Source organism: Dreissena polymorpha, chromosome 14 (genome assembly GCF_020536995.1).
Source record: "Dreissena polymorpha isolate Duluth1 chromosome 14, UMN_Dpol_1.0, whole genome shotgun sequence".
Classification (NCBI taxonomy): domain Eukaryota; kingdom Metazoa; phylum Mollusca; class Bivalvia; order Myida; family Dreissenidae; genus Dreissena; species Dreissena polymorpha.
In genome coordinates this window covers 72,852,181-72,871,877 of record NC_068368.1, presented here as the reverse complement: position 1 = coordinate 72,871,877, position 19,697 = coordinate 72,852,181, and the positions used below count along the sequence as shown (strand labels likewise).

The 19,697-nt window shown below is 34.4% G+C and overlaps 1 protein-coding gene across 1 annotated transcript in view; it reads left to right on the top strand.

Moving 5' to 3' along the window:
- The first annotated feature begins 407 nt into the window (after nt 1-407).
- Nucleotides 408-19,697, top strand: part of LOC127857034 (uncharacterized) — a 70,573-nt gene continuing 51,283 nt past the window's right edge. The window contains exons 1-6 of the mRNA XM_052393311.1: nt 408-526; nt 13,408-13,828; nt 15,076-15,123; nt 16,800-16,909; nt 17,539-17,606; nt 19,249-19,409. Coding sequence (XP_052249271.1) covers nt 428-526; nt 13,408-13,828; nt 15,076-15,123; nt 16,800-16,909; nt 17,539-17,606; nt 19,249-19,409 — 907 coding nt within the window. The 5' untranslated portion in view covers nt 408-427. The remainder of the gene's footprint in view (nt 527-13,407; nt 13,829-15,075; nt 15,124-16,799; nt 16,910-17,538; nt 17,607-19,248; nt 19,410-19,697) is intronic.

Genomic DNA, 19,697 nt, shown 5'->3' with positions numbered 1-19,697 from the left:
CTCTTTGAAAACCTCTCAAAAAGAAGAAGAAAAATAACAACATTTCAAGACAAAAACTTCGCCTCATCAGATATGCGTTTTGTAGTCGATCGTTGTTGGTTATGGGTTTATAAAGATGGTTAATTGATGTGTATCTGTTTGAAGTTTTCGGGGAAAAACTGGTTTAATATGTGAGCCGGATATTTTATAATAAACAACAATTGCCGCTTGGGTGTTGTGGGAGTTGTGCTTATATTTTGGAAATATATTCATGTGAATTTACTTGTTTGAGCAAAATATACGTGCGTTTATAGTGGATAATATTTGATTAAATTGTGATAGAATTTATTTCCTATCAACAATTCTAAATTATCACCATATAAAAATAAAATGAGAATGTGAGTTTTATAAGTGTGAACAGATTTATATAAAAACAGCTATACTACTAATGGATATACAGACCATGTTATTGTTCGGATGGCTTGATCCCGGTTTTAATGATAGGTCCGTGGTTGTACGACAGAGACGTGCGGCATTGAAACGGCAGGTACGTGAATTACATGTAAAAGTTGTAAATAATTGTATTGTGTGTTGATATTAGAGATGATATGAGACGTGTTCTGAGAAAACTGGGCATAATGCATGTGCGTGAAATGTCGTCCCGCACAGGCAAATCAGGGACGACACTTTTCGCCTAAACTTGATTTTCGTTAAGGTGGGACTTCCTGGAAACTAAAAATACCATTTGAGCGGAAAGTGTCGTCCCTGATTAGCCTGTGCGGACTGCACAGGCTAATCTGGGACGACACTTTACACACATGCATTTAGCCCAGTTTTCTCAGAACGCGACTCATATACATAACAAGGCTCAACTTGTTCATTTTGCTGGTAATATTGTATCAGTGTATCTAGCACTACTTACCCTAACTTAATGTATTAGCTTTTCGCATACACCACTGTCTGATATTTGTACAATAATTAAACAAAATAACATAAGCGGATAGTGACTAGAATTTATTTACTGATGATATGTTTTAGATTCAGTATTACTACATTACTAATATGTCAAACCAAAATTTAAAAACTGTTACTTTAAGTACGTAACATATAGTTTGTATAATAAAACCATTCAGTTCAAAAGTATTAGTTGATTTTGAACGAATGTATATTTTGATTGATTGTGAACATGTTACTTTTCTATTCATTTTGCATGCTCGTATAATTTAAATGAAATGCTAATTTGTATTTAAGATCCAATATTTATTATAAGAAAAAAACGAAATTCATCACCATTTTTTTTCTAGCAAAAATAATTTCTATAATCGTATTGCATTTTGCTTCGAAATGCCAGTGCGTAATAACAAAAAAACAATGCGGCCGTCAAAGAATAAACACGCGTTATAAATATACGGTTGAGAAAAACAGATCCGTCGCCAGCTGAGAAAATGTACATGTTTTATACATGTTTAATATGTTCAAACAAATCCCGATGTCTATGATGTCTATGGCAATAATCTTGGCGCCTACTCAGCAATCCTTGTTGTATTTCTTATTTTCCGTCGTGTTCATCTAAAGTAAATGAAAATCGATGGCAGATAGTTTCCCTATCAATTACCGATAGTTATGTTGTACAAAAAGTGTTCTTGTTCTTTATCTATAAATAATATTTGTTGCTTATTTATGCATGATTCTTCAACACCCACTTACATTTGGATTGTATTAAAAGCGATGTCTACATAATCAGGAAAAATTCGTTCGTCACGAAAGCAAACGTAGTTACAGCATAATTAGTCATATCATACCATATTTTATTAAATGAGTTCAGGAATTTTGTTAGTAAGCGAGCCTTTGGCGAGCTTACTAACGAATTTCCTGGACGAGTTTAATAAAATATGGTATGAAATGACAATGGGTGTCAGATCTTTTTATCACATGCTTTTAAATGAGCAAATTTAATAAATATTTACGCAAACATAATGATAAATCCCGAATTTTGTTTACATTTCGTGACGTCATTTGATGTTGCAACATCATTTCAGCAAAATAACAAAATGCGATTGGTCAATCGAACAAAAACTAAGCCAATGAAAGCGCTTAAAAAGTTTGTTACACATGTTTGAGATAAAAATATTCGTTATGGTTATATTACATGGGAAACAGGGTAGGGCATTTGATAAATAATTTGTTAAAACCATACGCCTAACGTTAGACATTAACAAACTATTTTCCAAATGTGTTACAAACATGACACACAAGACGTTCATTTATTTATATCAAATACTCAATAAGAATAAAAATGTAAATCAAAAGTAAGTTTGAAACTGAAATTGAACAACCTGTTATGTCTCTGGACTTCGAATACAACCGAAAATAACAGATATATAAGGTTATAAGTTAAATATAAGAACAATATAAGTCATGATACATAATCCGGAAAGTAACTCGTTGTGAATTATTAAGTGACTTTTATTCCATTCGAGTGATCAATATGACAAATACATGACAAGTCGCGAACTGTATAACGAAAGCTCATACGGGTCAATTTAAAGTTTTGGTTTCATTGTGATTTTACCGGTCATTAACATAAAGTAATGGAAAAAATAACGTAATAGCAATCAAATTACTGAGCGCGATGGCGAAAAAAAAAACAATAAGAGCACATGGAGTTAGTTTTGAAAAACAATTGAAGTAAAACTTTATTTGGGTCCATTTATATTCTAACAAGTATACTGGAGTGAAACTAGGCAGTTAAATAATACGGGTTTACGGAACACAAAAGGTTCATAATGAGCCCCATTCTGTAACAACAATCACTCTTACTTTATTTACATAACATTTCTATATACCAAAAATGTTTCTAATTCCTTTAAAAACGTGTTATTAAGTACTCCAATATAAAGTTTTATTTATATTTGCTTCCATTTAAGTTGGTATTATACAAATTGTGCTTACCCTGTCAATAAAGAAACATGCGTCGCACACTGTATGTGCATAAGTCACCATTTCGTGTGTATAGAGGGTAACAGTTTAAAATGAGCCTCGTTCTGGGAAAGAATGGCTTAATGCATGTGCGTAATGCGTCATCCCAGATTACCACGTGAAGTCCGCACATCGTTATGAGGGACGACACTTTCCGCTTTTATGACATTTTTCGTTTAAATGAAGTCTCTTCTTAGCAAAAATCAAATTTATGTGGAAAGTGTCGTCCCTGATTAGCCTGTGCGGACTGCATGCATGTTGCCCAGTTTTCTCAGAACACGACTCAGGCTGCTAATCTGTGACAAAACTGTAAACACAGGCAATAAGCCCCATTTTCCCCGAGCGCAACGTTTAATGTATAAATTTCACCGTTAATATGTATTGAAGACATGTTATATTAATGCATGCAAAATACATCTATTTACAAACATCTTTTTCATGGATGAACCCTTATATTATAGGATTATTTTGATGGCCCATTTAATTTCTTACCTCTAATCAGCACGCTCCCTTCATTTTACCATATGCATTTAAGAGGTAATTATCTCCTTAAGATTTAAGGCTTTCGTGCGCTATTTCACAGGTGGTCTGAAGAAGTTCTCACGGCGCAATCTGCTTGTTTTGATACCGCTTTCTCGCTTCAAAACGCTCCATTACACCACAGTGTTAATGCGTTCAGCACGCGTCAGAAATATAATGAGATATGGATAACGGATACGGCATTGGTACCGCCCGCCGCGTGCAGTAAAGAGAATCTAAGGAGCAGATATTACCCCGCACCGTGACCCTATTAGTAAAGTGCATACGGTAGCAGTCATAGACAGAGTATATTCAATTATCTTGTTATAGACCCGACTCAACCACTAATGCACGGCTGACGTATGAGGCCGTTCAAAACAGTTACTATATCCTCGTTCTTTAAAAACTAGGCTTAAAGGGACATTTTCACGTTTAGGAAAATTGACAAAATAAAAACAAAATTGTTTCAGATTCGCAAAATTTCGTTGTAGTTATGATAATTGTGAGGAAACAGTAATATTGAACATTTGCCATGCTCTAAAATAGCCATTATATGCATCTTGTGACGATTCAAAAACCTAAAAAAGTATAAAGCGTTGCAACGCGAAACGATTGAATAATTTGGAGAATTTTGTTGTTGTCGTTATATGTTGTTACACTATGAGGATTGCTTGTAAAAAGTAGTAAATACATCACTCATTGTATGAGCAAAGATGGCCGAGTTGTCTAAGCGTTAGACTTTTACTCCAGGGGTCAGTGGTTCGAGCCACGTGAGGGATACTTTTTTCTTTCTCTAATTTTATTCTTGGTTTGTTAACTGGCGGTTTTTAGATGCAATGTTAACATTTATCAATATAAAGCATTTAATGACAAACTTCAATATCTGTCAAAATCTGTAAAGGTCCCTTTAAAGGATGTAAATAATGTGTCAGGTCCCTTTAAAGGATGTAAATAATGTGTCAGGTCCCTTTAAAGGATGTAAATAATGTGTCAGGTCCCTTTAAAGGATGTAAATAATGTGTCACCCCAGATTAGCCTGAGCAGCACGTACTGGCTAATAAGGGACGACACTTTCCTGAGCAGCACGTACTGGCTAATAAGGGACGACACTTTCCTGAGCAGCACGTACTGGCTAATAAGGGACGACACTTTCCGCTTACACGGAATTTTCGGTAAGGAGAGATTCTCTTTAAACGAACAATTACATAATAGCGGCAGTGTCGCCCTGATAAGCACATGCGAACTGTACAAACTAATCTGGGACGATACTTTAAGCACATGCATTAAGCTCATTTTTTTCAGAACGCGGCTCATTAAATTATCTTGTTACAGTGCCGACACTGTTGGGTACACTGCTGACGTATGAAGCCGTTCAAAGCAGTTTATTGTATAATCACAACTATTTCTGTGACGGAATATTGCAATACGTTAGACAAGTGTTACGTGAACCTATCATCGAAATGAAATGCGTTAGGATGATTCATTCTGATATGATGTTTGTTACTAATTAACGTAAATAGGCAAAGAAAGCACGTACAGTCTTTACAAAATAGCAACACGTGACTCACTACAATGTTAGTATATTATTTACTGCAAGAAAATTAGTTTATTATGTAAAGAAACAAAATAAATCTCATTCGAATTAAAGCATGCTTACGAAAAATCAATGAAAATCAAATAATTAAAAAAATAATTAAATAAAAGTAAATACAAGTAAGATTGTACAACTGTAAACAATACCCTACAAAGCACATGATTTTTGGTGAGCTTTTTTTCATTCCTCTGCTAATAGTTATTCAATAAACCTGCTATTTAATTCAAAATTATTGAAATGGACCATCTATGCAAACTATTTGCTACCGTGTTTATCCCACTTATAACCATATCTTTAAAAACGACACTTCTCAACCCGGAAGCGTTAAAAGAACTCATTACATGTACTTGTTTACAGTAATATATTAAGTGCATAACTCCCACCAGACAAAATCGTTTATTTTGGCATAAAGACAATTGACAAACGAAACACAGCAAAAGGTTACACATGCCCAATTAATTTCCGTCTTTGTTATATATATAATTCGCAATCTTTGATCTCAAATTTCACCATGACCGAGCGATAAGCCAATATATCACTATACATGACCGGAAAGGTGGTTTTATAAGCTTACAAAAAAACTGCATTTGAAAAAATTCTATACGACGTAACTCAAAATAATTGCCTTAGAACATGTGCACCGGTGTTGACAGCTACCGGCACTGCCATTTGAAGGCAAAAACCATGCCCTACTATTGAGGCTTGCAACCACTAACATACAGAGAAATGCACAAATCAGGCCTTTTGCCCTGTGACTTACACATGTACCTTTAAACTGATACCTAAACTTATCATTTCAAATACATTTTTAAAATCTTATGCACCAGGACCTGCATCATATGTGCTAAGTAGCAAACTGACTGCGTGTAACCCCCCACATTCCACTTCCGTTTAGGGTTATGTAACCAAAACAAAGAACACGTCAAAGGTTTGTAAGACACGGAGCATGTCTTAGACATCCTCCTTTTCGTCTATCAGAAAATGCATTAATTATGGTTTGCTCTTGATGGTGATATGTCTTGAGATGGTGTTAACAAATGTAGCGCATACTTGTATTTACTTTATTTCTACCTTGTCTTAAAATATTACAGTTCTGTTGATCTAAAATTGATAAATATAATTGTTAACTTATGCTTGCATAAATACTCTATTTTATTTGCTTTGATTTGAAATTAGTTCGATTTTGTTAAGAAAGTGGATGAATAAATGGAGCGAACATGAACAGATCTTAAACGATTCTTAATTCTGTTTACGAGATAAAAGAGAGAAATAATATATGTATTTGACTTTATTTTCATCCTGTATACTAAAATACAGAAGTTATTTTAAGTCATTTATTAACTGAAACCCAAATATGGCATTTATTGATCATGAAAAGACTTTTACACCATCGTACACGATGTATTATGAATGCAGCTGGCTAATTGACATATGATTTGTAAAACATATTAACACTGTTTAAAACTATTTATTCGAAAGATAAAGCATGTGTTAAAAATATTAAACAAATAACGTTTTTTAACAAATTGACAAACATTTTGTTGCAAAACAAGGAGGTCCTATATCTCCTCTTTTGTTTATACTATTTAATAAGTGACATCAAGATGGTTTTTATTAGTCTAAAATGTATGCACATCTTATTAAAAAGTATCACATTATATGTTATTATTTATAAATGATATTAATTTGTTAACAAATGATCCAATTAATCAAGTCAAGTTGAACTGTATAACAAATATTCTTCCGCTCGATATTACAAAAATAGCCTTAAAAAGATTTATTTGTTAAACAAAAAATGATCAAAAATATATATGTAAAACATTAAGAACAATGCTGTCGAGGTTGCAGATCGTTTATATGACCTTGATATTCTGTTGAAGCACTTAACGAGCAAATATGGCGAAAGGCAAAAAATGTCTTATATACTTGTTTACCTGGGTTCATTAAGGTATTTGGACAAAAAATTGTCTGTTTGCTTCGACTGTAACTCCAATTATATTTGTATGACGGTAAGATTTGGGATAAATATGATTTCAAGGATGCTGATCAAATTCATATGAGGCGCACTCTCGGTAAACAGGCCAAATGCATGTGTGTATAGTATCTTCACAGAATAGTCTGTGCACTCCGCGGGCCAATCAAGGAAGACGCTTACTGTCTGAGCTAGTTTGTTCGCTTACAAGAGATTCCATGTAAACGCATAATACCATAAAGGCACAAAGCATGACGAACTCAATCCAGAAAGTATATTTAAAGTGTGTAAATACACAACGTTTTTTAGTGTCTCTCAGAATGTTAAGGATATGTAGGAAACATAAAAGAAGTCAGGAAGGCCTTCCCATCCGTTAAAAACGGGAACATATTTCTTACTGTTAAACACGGATTTTTTATCCGGTTGCTTATACTGGAGAGTGGAAAACGCACATTTATTCAACTAGATTACCAACAGGTGCGTGGTCAAATTAAACAATCATATGTTGTTTACTTCAATTACGACACTTTTATTCTTATTTGTTGCGGAACAAAAAGTTGTGTATCTGTAATGTTTGCACAGAACTGTGGGGATTTTTCAACAATATTCATGTTGTTAGTACATCAATGCATTTTCGATTGTATGAAAAACAGTATTTGCAATCGTTGATGCGTGATCTGGTCATACTTTATTTGATTTGTGTCTCGTGACCGTTTGATTTGTTTGAATGAACAACACTCTGCGTCTATTTCATAGAAACACGATTCTTGTCGAAGACACATGATTCTCGTCGATTCTAAAGCAAAGCAAACTGACTGCCGGGTCAAACAATTTTAAACATATGATATCGTTAAAAGTAATTGGCACACAAACGTGTTTTTCGACAGCTTGGAAAGTGTTATCGCATATTAAAACCAGGCGTATTTCAATGGGGAAAGGAAAATAATTGTGCCTAATTGAACGACCTGTCAGTGATAAAATTTTACGTCACAACCGCAATTGCCAATGAAACACTTACTGTCATCTTGTATTTATAAATCGACCTACTTAAGAATTTGAGCTGCCATAGTAATTTAACGGAAGCTCTAAACATGTCAAAGAAAGGTTCATACTTAGATTGATTGCGGGGGCACTTTAGTGCAGAAAGTTCTTCAGCAGATATATGTTAACGATGTAAGAAACATATGAGCCTCGCGCTATGAGAAGCGGGCTAAATGCATGTGCATACAGTGTTATCCCGGATACGCATGTGCAGTGCACACAGGCTAATCTAAGACGAAACTTAACGCAAATTAATCAAGTCCGATTTTCCCAGAGCGATGTTCAACTGCTGTTAAGCATGTATGCTGCACACGACTACGGTCAATTACAAGCACTTGCTTTTCAAAACTATTATGGAAGACAAATTGATGAGAGGGTTATTGTTTTGTGTAGTATCAATAGTCTTGGTTCATCCATCGAACTTCATAGCTCTTGCTTGTTTGTGAAAAGTAGGCTTTACCATGTCCAAGAACAACTACTGAGCTTGTTATTGGAACTTAATTTGTACATGCTTGAATGGCCTTAACAGCTACTTCATACAAACACAAAACTAACAAAAAATCATTATTATACAAGAATAATAAAAATCCAGAAAAGTTATCAAGAAATACATGGCTGTTGGCATCTTCTTTACGTCTTTACGTCTTTTATTTAAGGATATTTGATCATATAAAACATGAAAAAAATCACAAAAAAATAATAAGACTTGCTCGACCGTTTAAAGCAGTCAAATCAGGAACTGATATTGGAACAGATTGGAAGTCATACTGAACCTCACATTAGACCTGCGTCATGGCAGTCTCGTTTCAGGACTTTGTACTTTAAGCAGGCAAAGAAAAATATATTTACACTTTAGAAACAAAGTTGCACTTATAATCTCCCTCTGTTCTCATGGTCAGGTAATGGTGCTTCCCTCTTTATAGCAAATTAACAACAACCTCGTCAACAATATCACGATACATATTTATGGTAACCACAGGAATTTGATTGTCGAGTGTGTTATAAAAATAAACAACATCCAGACCATGAACCGTGATATGTGTTGGTATTTATTCCCGATCAAAGAGAGTGAAATCAACCTGAGCCTTGTTCTGGGCTTGAACGGTTTTTCTTTTAAATAGTATATTTTTAAAGAAAATCCAGTTTAGGCGAAAGTGTCGTACTTGTGCGGACTGCTTTTAAATATGTTGGTGGTGTTGTTTCAAGCGTAACACGAAAACATAGGAAACGATTTTCATCGATTGAAGTATACTTCGCAAATTTTACTTTTATAGTCTCGTTTAGCTGGTGCAAAACGTACATGAACAAAACCAATTGCTGATGTAGAAAACAATTCAAGAGTAATATGTATGGCCATGGAGTTCGAGAATGCTAGGTTAATGTTGTTGACCTATTAAATAGGAATACGTAAGGCCAAACGTGTTGTTTTTACAATTAGCAATGCTTACCATTGACACGGTTAACCATTAATGATGTTTCCTTTAAAAAATATGTACCATTAAAACTATTAACATCCAACAATGCTAAGTAATAGTAGTTATTAACAATGTTTTCTACGAATAATATTTAAAATGTATACTTTTTACCATTAATTATGTTTAATAAACACTGTTACCTTTTTACCCTTTACAATGTTAACTAGTCAAAATTTTTACCACTGACTTTGTTTACAGTTAAACAATTTTACCATTAACGATGTTAACAATTAACGATGTTTGCCGTCTACAATGTTTACCATGAACCATGTTAACCATAAACAATTAATTGGTAGGAGATGACAATTCATGTAAAAGAAAACACAGACATATATTTTGTGGCGTTTATATGAACCGCATATTGTTCCATGTGGTGACGGTTAACTTGCATCATGTACACAAAAAACAACATATTATATAAAAAAGGAAATGACATAAAAAAATTATAGAAAAATCAACAACACATAACCAGACATCAAAGATGACAAAGAAAACCGAATTAATCCAATTGTGAGCCTAGCGTTTACAACTGCATGTCACTGCTTGTTCGAATCTTAATAACACTCTTATCGAAATAGGAGACGTACCTTTAAAGCGTGAACTCAAACAAAACAAGTTACGAAAATGAGAGCAACTTACAATCAGGAAGATACTCGTTCACTTCACATCCCTTTTCTTTTCACCACGCTTATTGTGCAATGTCGTAGTATGCTGGTACACAAATACTTGAGACGGATCATCAAGAAATATAACAAACAACATAGCAGTCAACTAGGCATATTTATAAAAAGCTTCAGACAAAGAATGTCATATGTGTTGGCCGCTACGTGTTGACATCGTTAATGATTTGTCGCATGCTACTGAAAGGAGTTCTTAAATATTACTTCATAAAGAATTTCGTTATGAAAAGAAATTCATGAACAATAATGCAAACATAAAGAATATAAGTGTTAGTTTTAAATGCAATGCATGATAGTAACAGGTTTTATAAAGGTGTTAAAACCAAACCATGAGTTAGCCAATTTTCTACGTTTGTATGACTTACCATGGATATATAGAATGAGTAAAGAGACTTCATTTTCGGACGAATTCGATATTGACACTGGAAATTCCAATAACTTCCAAGGTGATTGTAACACTCTTAGTCGATTGGTGAATGACCAAGGTGATAATGAAACAAAGGATAAATCCGTAAGAACATCATTAAAGGTATATCAATCACTCGTGTTGTTATCATTGCAATATTTTTGCTTTAAATCCTATATCCATTTGAATGCTTTCACGAAGTAATACCCTATGTGATAAACTAAGGTGTATTTAAACTTTGTTGAAACAAAAAAATCTCAGTAAAGTGATTGATTTGTGTTAATTTTCAAACCGACACCTTATGTTTAGTATTGTTTTGACCAAATGTATATTAACTCTTGAGCAATAAAAATGTTTCAGTGAAGTATTGAATGCAGTAAAACAAAACCCCTCCCCAAGCTGGTGATTTAGGCTTTTTAAGCCTCGCTTAAAAAGCACATCTTTAGTCAACACTTACTTTACATTCTTAACTTTCAATACCTCTTATTAACCCGAAATAATTGTTTATATGGAATCGAATGCATTAACGTAAAAATAACAACCGAGCACATGTAAAATCGGGCGTCATTAACACATTTTTAATAATATCAACAACAAATAATTTGGGGATCAAAATCAGTTAAAATCCAATTTGATTTTTTTTGCTAACTATTTGAATATGCATGCAATAACTGCACCTTAACGAACGTGATGCGATTGCTTGTCTTTGCATTCATATCTTTTGTACAGAAATTTGCCGTTTAACATGTTTTATTCGCATTGTGGACTATGGTTTTATTAACTTCAGTATATACAAATCTGTAGATGTTTGAAAACACAAGTGGACATTATGTTAACAGTAACAATCAAGTCTGGATCACTTAACTGTTCATAGATAAACTTGTCCGCCCAAATGCTTTCAGTTAAGTGTTTAAATAACCGAAGCCTGTTTGCATAATTGTCTAATTTTACCACCCACGTCAAATTGTTGTTAATAGTTGTACGTGTTTCTTTTCGCTGTCCAACCGTTTCGTTGCTAATCATTACGATTTCTATATCCTTTCTGATTTGTGTCGTTCTAGTCAAGGCCTAGTACTGCTTACTTATCAATTTTTTTTATTGAATGTTTAGTTATCAATAGTTTATGTTACTGTTAACTTATCAGTTGTTGACTTTACAGTGAACTTATAAATGGTTGACTTTACTGTGAACTTATAAATGATTTACTTTACAGTGAACTTATAAATGGTTGACTTTACTGTGAACTTCAAATGGTTGACTTTAATGTGAACTTATAAATGGTTGACTTTACTGTGAACTTATAAATTGTTGACTTTACTGTGAACTTATAAATGGTGTACTTTACAGTGAACTTATCAATGGTTTACTTTACAGTGAACTTATAAATGGTTGACTTTACTGTGAACTTATAAATGGTTTACTTTACAGTGAACTTATAAATGGTTGAGTTTACTGTGAACTTATAAATGGTTTACTTTACAGTGAACTTATCAAAGGTTTACTTTACAGTGAACTTATCAATGGTTTACTTTACAGTGAACTTATCAACGGTTTACTTTACAGTTAACTTATCAAAGGTTTACTTTACACTGAACTTATCAATGGTTTACTTTACAGTGAACATATCAATGGTTTACTTTACTGTGAACTTATCAATGGTTTACTTTACAGTGAACTTATCAATGGTTTACTTTACTGTGAACTTATCAATGGTTTACTTTACAGTGATATTATCAATGGTTTACTTTACAGTGAACTTATTAATGGTTTACTTTAAAGTAAACTTATCAATGGTTTACTTTACAGGGAACTTATCAATGGTTTACCTTACAGTGAACTGATCAATGGTTTACTTTACTGTTAACTTATCAATGTTTTACTTTACTGTGAAATTATCAATTGTTAACGTTGCTTTTAATGTATCACATATTACTTTACTGATAACTTATCAATGGTTTACATTACTGTTAACTTATCAATGTTTTGTTTTACTGTGAAATTATCAATCGTTTACGTTGCTTTTTATGTACCACATATTTCTTTACTGATAACTTATCAATGGTTTACATTACTGTTAACTAATCAATGTTTTGTTTTACGGTGAAATTATCAATCGTTTACGTTCCTTTTTATGTATCACATATTTCTTTACTGATAACTTATCAATGTTTTACTTTATTGCTAACTCATTGATGCTTTACTTAACTGTTTACTGATCAATGATTTACTTTACTGTTCAAGTTATCAATGGTTTACTTTACTTTTAACCTGTCAATATCCTACTTTACTGTTTACCTTTCTAGGAATTGCTTTAATGTTTACTTTTAAATTGTTTACTTTAATTTTAACTTATCAATGGTTTAAATTAGTTGTTAACTTTATTGTTAATGTACCAATGGTTTTCTTAACGGTTTACTTATCAATGGTTTACAGTTCTGTTTCGTCCGCATGTGTGTATTTATCGCCGCTGATAAGTGTCGTTGCCCAGTTAACACAGCGGGGTGGCCATACAAAGGGGGTGGGTTCAGGTCAGCACATAAGGCAGTCGCGAAGACATTGAGGGGACCTGTATATTAACTCTGAGTTTCAAACATATAAGGTGGTGTTGATGGATGAAGGGGCGGGGGCTCTTATTAAGTTGGATTTTGACCAGGCATTTATTTAATGTAAAAATATATAACAAATATCTAACTGCATTACACACATAATAAAGAATGTCGAATCTGCTGTAAAAACCAATTAATTTTAAACTCAATTTTCAGAAAGCAAAAGACGTCATTCATGAGAAACTGAGCGATGCCAAAGAAGATCTAAAGCGTATCAAAAGCAATGGGTACACCCACGAGCTGCAAAAATGCACGGGCGTGTGTACCAGTGCCCGTGATCCAAGGCATGACGCTGAAACCGACTCGTATACCTCAAACACAAAACGTTGTAGTGGCAAAAGCGTTGCAACGGGAGATCAGAAATGTCTCGAAGACACTCAAAGCAATTGTGAGACAGTGAGTGCGCACAAAGGTCATGAACCTGGCAAAGACCATTTAAGACAATGCACAAAAGCATCAGGTCGACCGTTGAGATTTCGGACTCACATTCGTGTGTTTGTTTCAATTTTTGTGCTCGGCGTTCTGACAGGTGCCGCTGTGATATTAGCATTAAAATTAAAAAATGGCAATTCACGAGGTAAGCTATTAAACATGCAAGTGAGTCTCGTACAGTGAAAACGGGGCTTAATGCCCGTGAGTAAAGTGTCGTCCCAGATTTACCGGTTCAGTGCACATGCTAATCAGGGACGACACTTTCCGCTGTTATGGTATTTTTCGTTTAAAAAGTATCTTAGCAAAAATCCAGTTAAGGCGGAAAGTGACGTTCCTGATTAGCCTGTGCTTTATGCATGTTTCATATACATATTGATTTTGTTAAAAGACACACATGCCAAATAAAGTCACATTTCCGTTTTAATCTTTTCATTTTCATTAGGGACGACAGCTTACGCTCTAATAATTAACGGTGAGATTAACTTAACGTACATGCATTACGCTCAGATTTCCCCGAACGTGGCTCAATTTAAGTATTGTTGGATAGGAGTATGGCTCAATTTAAGTATTGTTGGATAGGAGTATGGCTCAATTTAAGTATTGTTGGATAGGAGTATGGCTCAATTTAAGTATTGTTGGATAGGTGTATGGCTCAATTTAAGTATTGTTGGATAGGAGTATGGCTCAATTTAAGTATTGTTGGATAGGAGTATGGCTTAATTTAAGTATTGTTGGATAGGAGTATGGCTCAATTTAAGTATTGTTGGATAGGAGTATGGCTCAATTTAAGTATTGTTGGATAGGAGTATGGCTCAATTTAAGTATTGTTGGATAGGAGTATGGCTCAATTTAAGTATTGTTGGATAGGAGTATGGCTCAATTTAAGTATTGTTGGATAGCAGATTGTAGCCGGACTTGATCTTCCTCGCCTTATTATACACCGTTTTGTTATGGTATGTAGGATTGTTTGGTATTCATAATTGGGAGTTATTTATATTAAAACAATAGCACGTTTTTACATGGCAAACAATGATATTACAGTGTAGTTTGGAATTTCAATATCAAACATGCATCGGCCATATTAAACCTTTCCTTGATCGCTTAGTGACGGAATGTTTACTGGACATAAGGTATGTCTGCTGATAAATATATGTGATTCTCTATTGTAATATTGCATGTAATTTACATGTATTGATCCGTTGTGTTTAGCTATTTTCACTTGACATTCGATCGAAAGTATACGTATACATTCCTCGTCAACAAAATGATTTTGTTTCTACGAATAATAGAATAATACTCGTTATACCTGTATAACTATATTTTTTAGGATGTATTCAATACCTTCCACTCATTCATGTGCCGATAACATGTTTTGCCTCTATTTCATTTCAGATTCAGCACAAAGTTCTAAAAACAATATATCTTCATATTATGCGCCAGGTAAATATACGTCTTTAGTTAAACAGGCAATTTAGAAAACATGGGTAGAAGTTTCCTTTTTTTATACGAAAACGTTGCCATTTAAATCAGTGATCAGGTCTGTGACAATACATGTACAGGTGTCTCGTGCATAAAATCACATGACACGCGAATAAACACCACACAACCATTGTCTAGCGTGATGTGTCGGCACAATACTACAACATATGATAAAAGTATTTGAATCGATGAACAATTAATTATATTATTGTAGAAACATTGCTCATCGTAATAATACTGATCACTACGCGTCGCAAAAGCTTAATCATAGTAAACAGTGTCAAGAACCAGGATGAAAATAGTTATATAACAATAGCATGACCCATTAAAATAAGACTGATTATAAATCCCTCAAATGATTGTATAATATTTGCCCAGGCGTGATTGTTTTAACGCGTTATACATCGAAATACCCGATACATTTAATAATACGTACATCATTAAGGCCTATATGTGAACAGGAAACATATCAATGACGACTCAACACACACCCAGGATATGAACCTAGAACTGGGAAACGGAAAACCAGGCCTTAATGACGTCAGCACATGCTTTTAAGGGCGACACTTTCCGCTGAATGGATTATTTTTCGTTAGAGAAAGTCTCTTATAAACGTTAATCCAGTCTAGGCGGAAAGTGTCCCTGATTAGCCTGTGCGGACTGCTACGGCTTATCTTGGTCGACTCTTTACGCAAATGCATTAAGCCCCAGTTTACCAGACCGTGATCCATCTGCTCATCGGTTGTATTTTCATGTAATTATCAAGTGATGTGGGATTTTTTTTTAAACCAGAACAAGGTCGCCTGAACACTTAGTCTTGCAATCAATTCATAGGCCGCCTGAACACTTAGTCTTGCAATCAATTCATCTTGAATTCAGCGTCGTTAGATGAACAGATGTACCGCACTGAACTTACCGATACGGCGCTATTGCACAACACGCGTTTAACAAACACTCGCTAACATTATGTACATTAAAATCATTACTTCAACGCGTACTTGAAGTATTTATTTTACGGACAGTACGTAGAATGAATTGATACATCGCAATACTGGAACACGAATAAATAATGCATATATACTGAAGGTGTTTTTAATTAGAAGAAACACGTTTGTTTATTGAACATCAACCTCGCATTTAAATGTATGTTATTGTCAGATGTGTACCCATACAATGCGTTGTCATAAGTAATTATTTATTAGCGTTTGTAAAAACGTGTTACACAAAAGGTGAAATATTTTTGTAAACCTTAAAATTAAAGTTATTTAATTAAAAGCTATTAAAACATGTCTAAAAAATATCGCCTCAGTAATAAACGCAAATTCTTGAAAACAACATATAGCTCTTGCTGTGTGAAAACTGGGTTAAATGCATGTGTTTAAAAGTCTTCCAAATTAGTCAGAGCAGTCCGCACAGGCTAATCAGGGACGACACTTTCCGCTTTTATTGTTTTTCACGTTGAAAGGGAGTATCCTCTCACAGAAAATCCAGTTATTCGGAAAGTGTCATCCCTGATTAGCGTGTGCGGACTGCAGAGGCTAACATATTGCGATACTTTCACCACATGCATTAAGTCAACTTTTCACATAGCGAGGCTCGTGTTATAGGAAAAGATTGTAAGATCTCTATATTTTCAGGATTATGGCTTATTGAGGGAACCCTCGATCTCAGGCAAGATTTTAAACCGGACCTGTACGATCCAACTTCCGAGTTATACAGAAACACATCCTCGGCGTTTATTGCAGAAGTAAGTAAAAACTAGACCAAGCATGGAAACCGAAATAACATATCGAAAATCAAAGCCCTGATCCAGTGATATATGGAGTATCATACGAGCCCTGATCCAGTGATATATGGAGTATCATACGAGCCCTGATCCAGTGATATATGGAGTATCATACGAGCCTCGTTCTTGGAAAACTGGGCTTAATGCATGTGCGAATAGTGTCGTCCGATATAAGCCTATGCTCAGGCCAATCAGGGATTACACTTTCCGCTCTTATGGAAATTTTCGTTTATAAAAAGTCTCTAGCGATAATCTAGTAAAGGCGGAAAGTGGTGTCCATGATTATCCTGTGCATTCCACCAGTTGTCCCCGAGCGAGGCTATATGTATCAGTTTATCCTTACATAAAGACAAGTAAAGTCAAGTCCAGTAAATTTCAAACTGCATCAGTACATAGTCAAACAGCATACATACGAGTCTTGTTATGATAGTTTTCGTTTAAAGAAAGTCTCTTCTGAGTAAATTCCAGTTTCGGCGGCAAACGTCGTCCCTGATTAGCCTTTGCGGACTGCATATGGTAATCTGGGACGACACTTAACGCACATGCATTAAACCCTCTTTTCACAGAGCGCTGCCCATTTATATTTGCAGATGGATAGGATAATGTCCACCAGTCCGTATTCGTTTGCGTATGCGGGAACGGAACTACTCGGCTTTAGGTATAATGTATTTGTTTCTTAACCCATTAATGCTTAGTGGACTCTCCCATCCTTCTTAGTTGGATCAATTTATTTCCAAAATTAGGGATGTCTAGTATGTTTATTTCTATATGCGGCGTCACATCTGGATCTCCGCTGTTTGCCAAACCCTTTTTCTAGACGCTAGGCATAAATGGGTTGAGATAAATTGAAAAACAAAACATATTTAACGCCGCTTTCTGTATAACAGCCCAAGTTAGTATACGAATGCAATGAACGCAACGATTTCACTTTGACTCGACAGCCAACATATTAATCTACTAGAAAAAGACATATACTTTAATATACTCGATGTCAATTCTTAAAACAAAAAAAAAAATAATTAAAAATTGAGAATTTCATACTTGGACAGAGGTGTGTAAGACGGTAATGAGGGCTTTTTGCACAATTTCCTGTTTTTGTCGGCAAATAAATTGTATAATTAGTGACTACTCGTATTATAGCAACTTGTTAAATTGATTAATAGAAAAACAGTAATTCAAATAATCATTGAATACAATTGAAACATAAAAACTTATTTCGCTATTATTATCCATGTTGATTTTTCAAAGCCATCATAATTCGGTATGCTTCTGATAATAATTTACTACTGTTTGTAAGACAAAATGTGAGTGGTCAGCTAAAATCGAATCATGGTTCTTTCTTAATTGAAACGACGTAATTATTTCTGCTGCTAGAGATTGCTCTGATAGCAGTCTTAGATGCACACAGAATGTAAACAGTATTGACAAAAATATTGGTTTGATAGTTTAAATGATATTCGAGGAAAAAAGAAACATGGATACAATTATTGTTCGTTGTTGATTGTAAATGGTTTCGGTACATAATGTAACATTGATTGGCGGTATTGATCGTCAACGAAATGAATTCCCAGCAATGCAAGCATTTTATTTCGCATCCGAATATAGATACATACTCAGCTGTTTTGTTTATACAATTTGTAACTGGTTCCACAAAATGCGATTTCATATTACATAAAAGAATCGAGAACAAAATTGCCCAGCCAATCCAATTCCGCGTTACTAATATTTTGTCTCTGCATATGGCTGCCGGAAAATCATCAGTAAGTCAAACCAATTTTTAATCATTTATTTTTGTTTTTAAATAATATGGCTATAAATATTCGACGATCGGCGTTTGTTATTTTGCAGCGAACTTTGTGGATATAAAGAATTAAGAAATTTGTGATTTAACGCAATGAAAAGTCGGATAATAAAACATTTATTGCCAATGTTCGGTTACACACCTGTGTCCATCTTCCAGTTTTAATTTGATTTACTTAAAAGTAAGGTGTAGTCGAATACCAAACTTATTTCAATTCCATGAATAGTTATTTTATCTTGTAGGTAAATGTGGTGGTTGTCGATATAACGTGTAATCCTTGCGTTCATTGCATTCGTATGAGAAATTTCGGCTTTATTTTTAGACAAGGGAGTTAAATAAGATTTATGTCAGTGGTACCCTTTATATATGTTTAAAATATATAAACTACATTTTTCCAAAAGCTCCTTGTGGTGTTTCCGAGCTGAAAGAATATTGCATGCGAGTTTTCGTTTAGTTTCAATAGGGACAGCGTATTTGATCAAATTTTCTTCTTTTTCAGTCCCGGAAGTATAAAATGCCAATTTCGGATGAGAAATAAAGATACGAATGTAAAACCTTTGCCCGAGCCAGACCAATACACGGCACAAGTCGCACGGCATATACGAGACGTGTCGAAAACGTCACGACTGCCTATAGACGAATCAACCATCACTCTGCAAGGTACAGCTAATAGTATAATCCGTGCCCTTGGAAGACCGGTTTAATGCATGTGCGTAAAGTGTCCGTACATATTAGCCTTTGCAGTCCGAACTAGCTTATCAGGGACGACACTCATCGCCTAAACTGGATTTAATTTACAAGAGACTTTGCTTAAATGAAAAATTAAATACAGTGGCTAAGTATGCTAATCTATGGCGACACTTTAAGCACATGCATTTAAGGCAGTTTTCCCTGAACGAGGCTCGTACTAAGAGACACACACGTGTTAAATATTGACTGTTATTGACC